At 35.3% G+C, this 14,337-nt stretch overlaps 1 protein-coding gene across 1 annotated transcript in view; it reads right to left on the minus strand.

Annotated features, from left to right (window-relative positions):
* The window catches only part of PIK3C2G (phosphatidylinositol-4-phosphate 3-kinase catalytic subunit type 2 gamma), a 326,837-nt gene that overhangs the window by 243,141 nt on the left and 69,359 nt on the right, over window positions 1-14,337 (minus strand). Inside the window, 4 exon segments of the mRNA XM_066360246.1 lie at window positions 435-543; window positions 546-622; window positions 3,377-3,530; window positions 7,769-7,878. Coding sequence (XP_066216343.1) covers window positions 435-543; window positions 546-622; window positions 3,377-3,530; window positions 7,769-7,878 — 450 coding nt within the window.

Consider the following 14,337-nt stretch of genomic DNA (forward strand, 5'->3'; position numbering starts at 1 on the left):
TCTGGAGAGTGTATAAGAGATAGATTTTTTTTTCATTCTTTTAATTATAATTGGCATATTAATTGTATTTTGCCACACTATTAAAATAGTAAAAAACATATGATTCCAATTTTTAAGAACTCTTTTTTTAAAAGAAAGGAGTCAAGAATTTTATCTTTCCATATTTTTTTTATTTCTGAAAGAACAATAAGCCACTTTTTATTTAAAAAAACTATAGTTATTAATTGTACTTCAAGTTTAGTACAAAAGACACAATTATAGCTTAAGTTTGTTTAAAATGTATAGTCATAGTTTACAGTTACCAAAATTTATCTGTAGATATTAAAATTGGGAACAAATAAAATATCTACTGAATTTATCTTATTGTCCCATAGTTTTTCTCTTCAAACCTGTTATTCTCATCACTAATACTATGTTTGTTATATAATTCTTACCTGGAAGTAAAAAATGCAAGTACCTCTAAAGGGTGAGAAAATTTCCATCTTCTCAAAGTGGCATGCATTTCTGAAACAGTTATTTCATCCCATCCAGGGGCATAACCAGGACCAAAGGAAGGGAGCAGTTTTCATTATTGCAGTAGAACCGATAGGACCACAAGTATCTTTTCTTTCCTTCAGACAGTCTGCAAAACCAGATTGGAAACTATAATTTACTGGAGGTTTCTATACTAACCAATGTTGCTGTAAACACACAGTATAAAATCTTACTCTAGTTTTTAAATTTTATTTTAGTTTATTTTAGAAAACAAGTCCTTTATCTTCTTGGGACAGTTTGATAGGTTATTTCATCAGCTTATTTGCCACTAACTTTATTCTTTTCTAGAAAAAATAAATAAAAATAGAAGCTTACTTGAGATAATTCACATTTATTTTTTCCTCCTCATTATCCTTGCCACTTTTTAAATGATGTGATTTTGGTGGGCAAATCTGTCTCTGTAGGGCAGACAGATTTATTTGAATCCTGCAACATGTGCTACTTGGGAGAGAGGTAGGCAACCATTTACTTTCTTTTACAAATTAACTTAAACCCAAGTGGGCCTGTGAAGAAAAGATGCATTTTAAAGATGATTTCCTCAAAGCAAATTTCATCAGAGTTCAGAAAACTCTTTGGTCTAAATTGCAAAAACAATTATCTCAATCATCCCTGATTTCTGGTTTTAAATTCTCAGAGTTCACTGGGATTTTGGAGTTAAAATGCCAGAGAATAGAACTTGCTTAAATGTCCAAGTGTTTCCCCCTGAAGAGTGGTCCCAAACAGAAATCTAAATCTAAGACCGTGGCAATTGACTCACTGACAGTTCATTATGTTTTCTCACACTGTTCTAGATGCATTCAGTACCAGAATTCAGCTGAAGAACAGCATCTCTCCTATAACAAGGACAGCTTTTGAACACCGTTTCCTCCAAACTGACACTCTGTTGATCAACTCCCATTAGGTAAAATTCCCAAGAATGGTAATAAGAAATATTCAATATTTTAAAAGTCAAAATTTCTCTACAACTTCTTTTAAAGCCATCTTCATCTGAAAAAATGAAAGAATTGGATTATAGGTCATTTTAAAAGTATATTTGGGCTCCTTTTCTGTGTTGTCACTGCCTTCTTCACCAGAAAGGCCTCAGAAGAAAAACATTTACAACAAAATTTTACTAAATTACTAAAACTATTTATTTTGTTTTGATCAAATTCCCTTTCCCCCAGTAGTGAATAATGCTTTTTTACTCCCTTTAACTCTTTTTATTGAAGCATAATTTAACACAGAAGGAAACATCCTGATTCTGTTCAATACGTTTTGAGAGGTGCATAGATCAGGTAAAAACCACAGGCTATGAAACAGTTTTTTCATGCCCCCAGAAGCAAATACTGGTATGATTTCTTGTACTCTATATTACTATTCCCTACTTTAGAACTTCAAATAAATGGTATTATAGAGTAAATGCTCTCTTGTTTATGGCTCCCCCCCCCCTTAGTTTAATGTTTGGGAAATTATTTAAGGTTGAGTATATTAGTATATCCTTGATATTACATTTAAGCAAAGACATACATACATGATAAGATAATTCAGTCATATGAAGAACTGAGGAAGGAGTATTTCCAGTAGAGAAAAAAGCAAATAAAAAGCTTTAGATATGGGAAAGGAACTAGCACACTTGAAATATGTCAGGGAGACTAATGGCTTGAAGTGAATGAGGAAAAGAGAAGTAGAAGTTGAAATGAAAGAGCAGGGCAGTAACAAGATTACCCAAAACAGAACACTTGATCATACTCAATACTCTGTTTTGAATAGCCCAAACTTATTCTTTCTCCTGAAAAAGACGAACATCTGCCTCACTGATCAGTTCAAAAACTTGGATTCTCCATTGGCTTGATTCCTTAGTTTCTCAATTGACTTACCCCTTAATTACTATTAATCAGCAATTTATGTCTTCTCAACTTCTAAAACATGCCTCTCAAACCTAGCCATTTCTTCCAATGTCCATTGCCATCACGTAGTTATAACCCCCATAACCTCTGACCTAAAATATCACATTAACCGTTTGCTGTACTGCTTACTTTCACTCTTACTTTCGTCTCAATCTGTTCTTCAACTTGAGCTCAAATGAATTTACTCAGAAAGATTATTCAGATCACATAACTCCCCTGTTCAGAACCTTTAAATTATTTCTCATTCTTGGAATTAAATGCCTTATTATGTTATATATCTTATCACAGTATATATGTAAAGAGCTACTTTCTTAAATTTATGTTTTTGCCATTTTATGAATGAGCACAATCAGTTGCAGTTTAAATATTACCAGTTGTAAATATATATATATATATATATATATATATATATATATATATATATATATATATATATAAAGTCCATGATTCCTTTGAAGTTCTTCCCAGGGTTTTGATTTTATTCAGATAATTACTGTGTGACAAAATCAAAGCACTCTTTAGTCACTAATTTAGTACTATTAAAATATGATTTATTTTTGTACTTTTAAAATCTGTTAAGATATTTAATTCAATTTTGCTTTTTCCTGTTTATTAAAACAACTTTATACCCACTTGAAAGATAGTTACACAATGGTTTATTCCTGTTAAATGTGATGCATATATCAAATCACTCTGCTTTTTTGTTTTAACTGAATGATTTTCAATCTTTTTATTTTTCTTTTGACCCAGGTTAAAGCTGTTTAATACCATGGAAAAAAAATCTTTAAAAAAAAACATACAAAATTACTAATTTAGCTCCTAGACATTAATTGATTAACCCACAGGTGCGACTTCAGTAAATGAAAGAAATTATGTGGGAAGAAAGGTTCGTTCTTTAAAGTTATGAACACCAGTGTGACTAACGGTGTCATGAAGAGCAGGCAACGTTGACTCACAAGACCTGGGTCACTTATAGTAAGGCAGACTGTTTCTGTGAAAGTCTGGCAATATGTTTTAAACACTCTATCGGTGGTTCTTCGAGATTATGTCTATCATCTTCAAAATCAAGTTTCATATATTCCCACTTAGTAGCTGAAAAGTCAATTTGAAATAAAAGAAAAGTGTTCCACATACTGAGAACCTCAAAAATACATTCTAATTTAATAATTTTCATCTTATATTTGTAAACACTAAAGAAAATTTTCTATATTGTCTATGCTACTTAGACTTAAAAATAACTTTAAAAAATCATTAGATTTGGACGTGGTATTTAAATATACATGGTAATTAGCAAACCCTCAATGATTTATATAATTGGCATAAGTTAGTAATCTGTAATGTTTTCTGAGAAAAAAATGAAAAAAAATAACAATATATAAACTTTTCATAAAATAACTGTTTTATTTTAATATTGAAATGATAGCTTTTCTACATGTCAGACTTAAAATGTCTTTGTATTATTAAATGATAAAAATTATAGAGGAAAATTATACTTGTTTCATGAAATCACTTGGAAAAATAAAAAGAGTTATTCTATGTTAGTTTCTACTTCATGAAAGTCTGTGAACCATTTTGATGGGAGAGTGAAATCTTCTCTGCTAAACACCAGCTGTGAAAGTACATAAGCAGTGGAATATTTTTGTGTTGGCTCTGTAGTTTAAATTGCTAGACAGGGGCCAGAATGCAGGTCTACTTGTTTCGTAGCTCAACGTGCTCTTCATGAAGCCATGCTTCAGTGATAATTTGGTTTTAGCAAATAATATAGCACTTAACAAAAAATAGATTTTCAAACTATATAAATGAGGTATTTAAGATTATAATATAATATTTTTTTATTTTCTTACTAGAAGAGCTACAGAATTTATTTTCTCTGCTGGATTATGTTAGATTGGGAACTCAGAGCAAAGTGAGGAACGTTATGAGGTAGACTTGTGTGAGTTGCTGTTTGAAAAAGTTTAATTTACTTGAGTTCTTAGTTATTTAAAAAATTTTAGCAAGTTCATGTGTAAGCTCCAAAATTTGTTGTCACTTTTTTGGTATAATTTTTATCAGTAATAAACTATTGCTTCCCCCAATACCAATGACAATAGAAGATAGCATATTATAAAATGTTAGGTAAAGTAAAATATTTTGGGTAATTAAGTAGGTAAGAAGTGTGATTTAAGGAGAAAGCCCACTTACATAAAAGGAAGAACTGAACATTTGTGGTATCTGGATTCAGATAAGAGGCCCAAAGTGCTAAATTTAGAGATATGTGTGGATTGGGTTAGTGCAGTGTTTAGCAATATGGACACATGTCATTAATTTAACAAATATTACATACCATGTATTGTGTGAGATATTGGGATAAAAATTCTGTCAATGTCATCAGAAGTCTCTCAGTCAGTGGAAAAGAGATGTAATATAAATATATTGATAAAAATCATATTGGTCATTATATGAACACCCTTGCTTTTCAAGTAATTCTTTTAGGTACAATATATGTACTAAGAATAGCAATAAGTAGCCTGACCTGTGGTGGCACAATGGATAAAGCATTGACCTAGAATGCTGAGGTCACTGGTTTGAAACCCTGGGCTTGCCTGGTCAAGATGAGAATCATCTACTATGAGTTGATGCTCACTCTCTTCCCCCCACTCTCTCTCCTCTATCTAAAATCAATAAAATCTCTTTTAAAAAAAGGCAATGAGCAGCAGATGGAACCTTGAAAACTGTCAACAGTGAAGACTAGCAAAAGAAGGGGAGCCAGCAGAGGAGACAGAGAAAGGATAGCCAAAGACATATAAAGAGAACTGTAAGAGGGCAGTAACACCAAAGCCAAAGGAGAAGAGTGTTCAGTGATGGGGAAGAGATAGGGATAAAAATTATAGAGAGGGAAAGTATGAAGAGGACTGAAAACCACCACTGGCGACAGTTAATTAAGTGTGGTGAAGACATATTAGTCAGAATATAGTGAATGAGACAAGGATGGGGAGGTGAGGAAGTAGAGATATATAAACTAGAATAAGAGCAACATTGATAGAAAAAGAGCAACATTAACTAAAAAACTTTGCTTTCAGTTCTTAAATTGTGATACAGCCACTCCACTAGATTGTATAAGGGGAGAGGCAGGAAGTTGAGGGAGACTTTCCACTTCTGAACTCAGATCTACTTTATTCTATCCACTGCTTCCAGTCAGCACATCAACTAAAGAACTCTCCAAAATGGAGTGACCAGAAAGATTCAGGTTCTATGACATATCATATCTCTTATCATATCGGGTTGGATATAGTGTGGCAATAACTGCCCACCAGATAGGGACAATCAAAAAAATATAGACCTGAAAGAACTCAGGTAGGTTAGTATAATCCTTTCATTATACAGAGGAGAAAATAGAAGGTTACTTAACTGGTTCACAGCCATCAAGTTTTCTGTTAAAGAGCTAAATCTAAAATCCAGATTTCTTAACTCCCAGTCTGATGTCTTTTTCTGAGACTCATACTGACTCCCTAATGCAACGCTGATTGCAGAACTTGCTTCCAATTTTCTTACTATCTCGTAATATCTGGGTTGAAAAATTCTGCTCTAAATTTAGCTGTATGTGATTAGAGTGATACTGGTTATTAAGGGTTTTAACTTAACACCTTAATAACTTATTGTATTTTATATATTTCATCACCAATTAAGAATGTTTTGAGAAGTTTCCCTTTATGTCTATACCATTTGAAATTAAAATTATTTTGTAAAAATCAAATTATATAACTTTTTTGACTACTATTGAATATTTATATCATACATCTCCCCCCACCCCCACTTAAGAAGATAAATATGGTATGTCTAGTTGGGAATCTAAACTGCTATTAAATGCTTGAAACTTTTCTTCAAATTCTACTTACCATGACCTGTGTTTCTAAAGCAGCTTTCCTCTGCATCTAAGAAGAACCAAAGAGAATCTCATCTGATAGTCTCCCTTACTTTTCTCCCATCACTGACACTAAGGAGCCCTATAATCATGAATTTATGTCCAAAAACTTCTGGAAATGATCGAACTTGGAAGATTTTTGTTAAGTGGAGGTGTTGTGTACCTGGCAAGAAATAACAATCAATAAAAAAATACATTCATCCTCTTAAAGTAAAGCAGTTGTCCTATTACAAAGAAACATCTGCTAATCAATAATGCCATCATATTTTGAGTATCTGTGATTGTGCCAAGATCCAAATGAACAAATATTCTTTTTTTTTTTTTTTAGTCATTGTGTTCACAGGTTAGAAATGGATCTTTGGCTATTGTGTGGTGGGGACTTTTTTCCTCCTTCAGAAGGAAAGCCACATTTCTATTAGTATTACTTTTGTCTTCTATTTTCAGCATCTTCTTCATCTTGCTACACTCTGTCCCTCACATTCTTTACCCCAAACCTGGAAACTTAAGAGCCTAAAGACTCCACTAGCTTCCTCTAGAAGCAGTGATCTTCACCTGAAGGCAAATTTATCCCTCCAGGGCTTTTGACAGTACCTGAAGGTTTGATTGTGAGAACTGGGGTAGTATTACTGCCATCTAGTGGGTAGATAGCAAAGATGCTGCTAAATATTCTATAATGAACAGAACAAAGAATTATCTGATCCAAAATGCCAATAGCACAGAAGTTGAACAATCAGTTTCTAAACAGTGCTGCCCAGAAAACAGTTTTCAGCCTTTCCTACAGAGATGGAATATCTATAATCCCTGCATTTCCATGTATGGCAGTGGCCATTCTTCAGACATCTGACCAATATAATCACTTATAATCATGAACAAATAAGGAGTTCTCAGCCTTAATAAACAAAGCTTGAAATCATTAACTGTCTTTCATTCATGATCACAAAAAAGAAGAGAACCTTTAAGAAAAAATAAATTATAGTACATAGACTTTGTTGCAGGTTGCAGTTTCTCCCCCACCACTAAGCTAATTGCTAGTCATTTAGGAAATGTACAGTAGAAGGTATTCTAAGAAACATGACACAATGCAGAGGCAGGTGTGAGTAAGGTATAAAGTTAATAATAAATACCAGTGACTACTTTTAGCAATGGGAAGAATGAATTCACAGAATGAGCACACTAATGGCAACATTCCATCCCTCTCCTTCATGATTGTCTTAGATGGAGAATGGCTTGAAATTGCTATTACCTAAGCTAGAAGAAAAGGACTTTGAGAGTACTGAAAACAAAATAAAAGCTATAGTGATTTTACAAATCCCAGTGGCTAGAGAAAGAGAAGGCTATTAAAATGTGTGGTCCTAGAAGAAAATTGTTTCTATAATTGGCAACAAGCTACTTATCAAGCATTTCTTGCCTTGTGCACTTTCATCTCATAGCCTAGCACTTACCTGCAGGGTAACTGGAGATGGCTGACTTGTATCCCACACTCCTGGAGCTACCATTTCTATGGGAGGCTCACTCTGTAATGTCAAGCTGAAAAGCATAGACCCAAGAATGGATTTGCTGCAAAAAGAAAACACATAAAGATAGGAGTCACTTCATCAGGGAAATGATTATTATCTATAAGTATTTTCTTTTGGAATATAAAATTCATCAACTATTTTAATAACTTCATTCAGTAGCAATAAAATAAATGTAATATTCCACAAGCCTAGATATTAATAGCTCATTTCTAATACCCCACAGGCATGGCTATATTCTCATATAGTTACATTTATTTTCCACATGACTAAGTTGTTTTAACAATTATTAACCATTCAGAACATTTTTTTTTTTTTGCCCCACAGACTGACTAAATTTTCTGGGCACATACAAAGATATAAGCTCTATATTTATACACAGAAAACATTTAAATTAACATATGATCTGCAGAATCAAAATAGTTGTGGGACTTCACAGAAGAAATGCTTCGTTTTGCATAAATAAAAAGGATATTCTGAATCTTTGAAAATACATTGTAAATTACCATAGTAAATGAGAGTGCACACAAGAAAGACTTTAAACAGGAAGAATTCATGGATGTTTTTAACAATTTTAGTAACATCCAAATTCACAAAACCTTAGAGAGATTAAAAAGAAAGCTATACTCGGCTACAGATATGAATTCAATTATTGGTAAACTGTTCCAGTGATCACTAAGAACAGCTTTTGATTTTAAAATCTTAAATTAAAAATGTAAAACTGAAAGGCAATAAAATTAAAGTTTATAAAGAACTTAAAGGCATCAGATAAGTCTTTCTTTAAAAAACCATAAAATTCCATTTTGTCATTTAACAGAGACTATATAAAATATGATAAATAACCCAACAAGCAAATCTTTCTTTAGACCATTACTTTTTCTGAGTCCTGTTTTCTTTATTTTCCATATGTAAAAGTATCGTCAAAAAGTATCTGCTTAAGGAAGTATAATTTGTAAGCATTATTGGCTAGATATTTTTATATAACTCACAAATGTCCTTTCTCACACAATCAATTTTGAATCTTTTTTCTTTTTTAAAGTGAGAGGAGGGGAGATAGAGAGACAGACTCCAGATGCACCCTGACCAGAATCAGCAACCTTCGTCTGGGGCCAATGCTCTGCCCATCTGGGGCCGTGCTCGCAACTGAGCATTTTTTTTTTTTTTTTAGCACCTGAGGAGAAGGCTCCACTGAGCGTCCTCAGTGCCTGAGGCCGATTTGCTTGAACCAATCGAGTCATTGCTGCCAGAGAAGAAGAAAGAGAGACAGAGAGAGAAGGGGGAGGAGGGTGATGGAGAAGCAGATGGTCACTTCTCTGTGTGCCCTGAGTAGGAATTGAACCTGGGACATCCTCGTGGTGGGCTGATGCTGTACCGTTGAGCCAACTGTCCAGGGCCATCTTTCTTTTATCTTGAAAAAGTTTTAGCAAGCTAAAAATTAGCTGGAAGGGGTAAAAATTAGAAAATTATTGTTATTATTTCCCTTTGCCTTTTGGAGTTTATAACTGTCTCCAAAATGGTCTGAAATACCCACTTGTTTGGGAAAAGATTTGGACTTGTTTTAGTCAGAATGCAGAAAGGAGAAAGAGAAGGTGTGACACCAAACTTGGAGGGCTCAGATATTATTATTCTCCATAGCATTTATGAAAAAATATTCCTATCCACAGTAAAGGGTTAACAGGAGTGAGGAAGGAGAATGTAATATAGTATATGGACAAAGTGACAAAGAAAAGGCCATCACCTTCTGGCAATTTAGGATGGAGGGAAACAGAAGACAAAGTAAGAACAGAGTGAGCATGGCAGATATAGATGTTCCGAATCTCCTTCTTCTAGAAGGCTGATGGGGAGGAGTGTTAGATAAGTAAGTACATGATAATGTTGAAGGGAGAAGGGGATCTTTTTTGCACACTATATTTCAGATCCTGGAAGGAAATCACCTCTTAAGCTGTTCCTGTACCAACTTGTGGCATTACCTTAAACTTGGGACCATATTACAAATAGGCAAAAGATATTCCTGAGCTTAACTTTATTGGGTCTTCTTTGGTTTCTGCAAAGAAAAGATGGGATCTACAATAAGCTAAAGATACCAAATGAGGAAGTTTCTATAAGGGGGTTGTATGGCTAGGGGCTGCTGCCGTCGTGGCCATTCACATGCAGGTTCTTTTTGGATTCGGGCAGATGGTAAAGAAACAGTGGAGCCAAAAATTGGTGGGCCTTTCCTTTATTAAAGTCTCGCACCAGCCAACAAGCAAACAGGCAGGGAAGACCTCTTCTCTCTCATTCAGTGGCTCCCAAAGCCCTGACACATTCTCTAGTTTCACAACCAGGAGAATCTTCTCCGGTTCCTCCTAGAATCAAAGGCCTCACCAGTCTCAGTGGAGCTCGTAAAGCCCCTCAGCTCTGGTTCCCTATCTGCACACCTTCTCTCTCTGTACAAACTGGCTTCTTCAGCACCCTGTATTCTTTCTGCTCTCACTCTGTAAACATGGCTTCTTTCTGCCTCTTCTCCTTCTTCTCTCCAAAACAGGCTGCGGGCAATCAAAATTCCTCCCCCAGAAAACATTAGCAAAACAATGGCCCCTCCCAAGCAGAAATGTAATTTGTAATTTCACAACCCTCATATACCTGGCACTGCCCAGTGCTATTTTCTAACAATAAAAGTGAGAAAACTAAAAAAATAGAAATTTTACAAACTCATTTGCCCAAAAAGGGTCACATGGTAGGAATAAGAGATCTTGGTGACAGAGTGGGGGTAAGATGAGGTCAATAGGTGTTGCAGGTAAACCTCAGATGGGTCTATAGTGTCTGCAATAGCACACATTGAAGAAGGAGGGGCAGGCCCCCTCTTCTCTGAGAAGAAAGAAACAAAAAAGAATGCAAGGGAAAGGAGCCTGCAGGGGCAACTGAGTTAACCAGTTATAGATCAACTACTTCCTATAACTTTCAGAAAAGTTGCCTGGAGCCAGTTGTGACGCCAAGCAAGGAAGACAGGACTTGTATTGAATACATAGCGGAAACTAGTGGTCTGGAAACCCCATTCCCCTTGCTGACCCCACCAAAACTCACCTTCCCTTTCTGGAGTCATGAGAGTGACATATACCTCTAGACAAAGGGATCATGAGCCCTTTGCATGGACACATGTATTCTGTAAAAGATATATAACCTGTAAGAAAATCAATCTCGGGGAGCATGTGTCTTTGGAGCTACTAACCACATGTGCTCCGCTGGCTTTTAATAAATTCTTTTCCCTCTGATCAAGTTATCTGAGTGTCTTATCCTGTGTCAGGTCCCTTTCTGCTACAACATCATCCAGGGAGTGTCAGTGAGCCTTGGTCAAGCTGGGAGAGCACCAATCACAGGTTAAAGTAAGCACCAGCCACAGCTTCTTTGAGCCTTTGATTTGGATGTCAGAAGTCAAGTCCTAGGAGAAGAATCCGTTTCTTTTCTGATCCAGTGGATCGGAAATCCAGATATCCTCTTAGGAAGAGAATCAGCATGTCTGAAGAATATCTGAATTTACTCAAAAAAGACAGCATACTTCTAAAAGAATTATTTAAATTACTAAACTATTTTTTGTCATTAATAGGAAGTTTTCCCCTCCTCATCAGTTATAGGATAGGAGGTCATGAGGAAAAGTATGATATACTAATGGCATTTTTCTTTGCATCTAGGTTGTATAATGAGTTATGTTCATAGCCTTACTATATTTATATGTCTTGACCATGTTTCACTCCAGAAAACTGAGTGAGCTAAGCTGATTTCTACAGCGGGTGAGGTGACTTGACAATAAATATTTGTCATTTCTCTCTTTAGATGGAGTCTGGATCAACAGTCACCATGGCCTTTACCCTGAGACATATGGGGCAGAATGAAGTGAGAACACTTGATTTAAGCATGTGTATGAGGGGAATGAGAGGACATAGCATGCAAAAAAGGCACAAGGAGGATGATCTTCTAGCTTTCCCTTATAATATACCCTTTGAGGCAATTCAAGGAGGAAATTATGTTTGGCACCATTCTTTGGTCTCTCTGTGTGTTTGGTATTAGTTAACTTACTTTCTGATAATGAATTGCACCCAAGCATCTCTGAGATATTGCAAACAGTGGAGAGAATAAATTTTTAAAGACTTCTATAAATAGAAAACACAATGGAAGATGATTAGTAGAATTAAGGTGAGAAGAGTGTTGATGGTGCCTCCAGGAGGTTGTTCATTCAGGGCTGAGAATCTCTTCCTTGAAGGAATTTACCACCACTTGGAAATGCTAAACACTATATACTATTGTTTTGAATTTAAGTAAGAAAGGAGCTCATAAAAATTGTTGAGGTGAGAATAACACTTTCTTACAGCATGAGGAAACATGTGAATGTCGTATAGGCTCAATAGAGGTTCTGCCTGCAAAAGAGAGAAGTATAAAACTTCTGTGGGCAAAATTTTCCTTTTGTACTTGTATATTTTTTTATAGGCCTGAAGGTGAGTTAGTGTGTTTGGAAATGTCAAAGTTTATGATTATTTGTAGACGTTCTTGATGCACTTACAACTGATATATCTAAGTTTAATCACCATTGGTTCTTCTGAAACACACTTTTGGAAAGCAGAAAGAGATGGTAAGCCTTCCATTCTGCATATTTTCAGGTTGTATTATGTTGAAAGAAATAAAGATGTGAGTGATCATTAAAATTCCACATGGTTAGGTATGGGCAATTGAAAATGTAATAAATGACAAATTTAATACCAAATGTTTATGGGCAAGGGTTATTTTGTGAAGAAAAATAAAGTTAAGTGGCCTATTTGCTTGTAAGGCCAGGGGCCGAAAAACAGTGCAGCCAAAAAATGGTGGACCATTCCTTTATTAAAGTCTTGCATTGGCTGATGAGCAAACACACAGGGAAAACAGTTTTCTTTCATTCAGTGGCTCCCAAAGCCCTGATGCATTCTCCGGTTCCACAACCAAGAGAATCTTCTCCAGTTCTCCCTAGAATCAAAGGCCCCATCAGTCTTAATGGAGCTTACGAAGCCCCTCAGCTCTGGTTCCCCATCTGCACACCTTCTCTATCCCTGCCAACATGGCTTCTTCCTCCTTCTCCTTCTTCTCTCCTCTGCTAAACTGGCTTCTTCTTCAGCACTCTGCATTCTCTCTGTTCTCACTCTGCAAACATGGCTTCTTTCTGCCTCTTTTCCTTCTACTCTTTCTTTTCAAAACTGTCTGGTGCAAAAACCTCTCCTCCAGCAAACATTAGCAAAACAATGCCCCTTTCCCAAGAAGGAAGGTAATTTGCAATTTCACAGACCACATATACCTGGTGCTGCCCAGTGCCATTTTCTAACAATAAAAGTGAGCAAACTAAAGAAATACAAATTTCACAAACTCATTTGCCCATCATTGCTCTAACCTGGAAATATCTGCATCAAATAAACTGGGTTAAAATCTCTGTAACTTGGAATGATCAGCACAGAGAGAGTCATGGAGTCTCCCTATTTGCCCCAATGGTAGATTCTTGATGCCTTAAAAATAATTGAATTTCTTTAAATTGTTTAGCCTAGGAGAGAGACAGATTTTCTGATTTTCATGAGAAATAGTCTTTTGGAAATATAGTTACACATGTTAATTGAAGAACTCTTGGGGTAAGTGTGCTCTCTTATGTGATGTCTCATCATCCATAATTTTGACACTTTTCCTTAAGCAAACACCACCTAATATCAGTCTCAAATGGCATGACATAGATGACCACCATCTATGATCACTTACATATAAAATGTGTACCAATGGTAAGTGACATATGACAAAACAATATGGATGCAGTACTTTTACTGTTATAACTATCTAGAAAAAGGTCTTGAAAATTAGTTTGAAGGACAATCACACCTTCAACTTTCTTATATATTTAATACTTATTGATTGCCTGTTATTGCAAAATAGTGTTAGATGATTGAAAGAAATAAAATGGACTGAACTTTTTTCAGTGAATAACTAGAAATACAAACACACCAGTTCTTACAAATACTGCAGTTGAAACTTTAAAGAAACTCACTCATGAAAAGGAAGGGCACCTGCCTAGCTGCTCCTAGTGAGAAAGTAATGAAAGTTCTAACCCACAAATCAGATTTTTGAAATATCTCCTAACAGCAGTTAGGTATTACTTTGAGGACAAAACTGTTTCTTACAGACTTTTGAAATTTTATTTCCATTTTAAACCTCCCATAGGAATTGATTTTTTTTTTACCAATTCAATTTAGTAAACAAACCTCTCAAGATTGCTTGTTTATAAGAGGTACTATGTCAGATAATAGATATTACAAAGATAAATCCAGTTCCTGTCAAAGAACATACACGTGGAAAGGGACTATAACATCAAAACAGAAAATAAAGTGCGTGCACGCGCGCGCGCGCACACACACACACACACACACGCACATGCACACACACACACACACACACACACACACACACAGAAACACACTAGGTCAGAACTAATCCAAAAAATGACAATTTTAAAGATTTCTGA

The sequence above is a fragment of the Saccopteryx leptura genome, chromosome 1 (genome assembly GCF_036850995.1).
Source record: "Saccopteryx leptura isolate mSacLep1 chromosome 1, mSacLep1_pri_phased_curated, whole genome shotgun sequence".
NCBI lineage: Eukaryota > Metazoa > Chordata > Mammalia > Chiroptera > Emballonuridae > Saccopteryx > Saccopteryx leptura.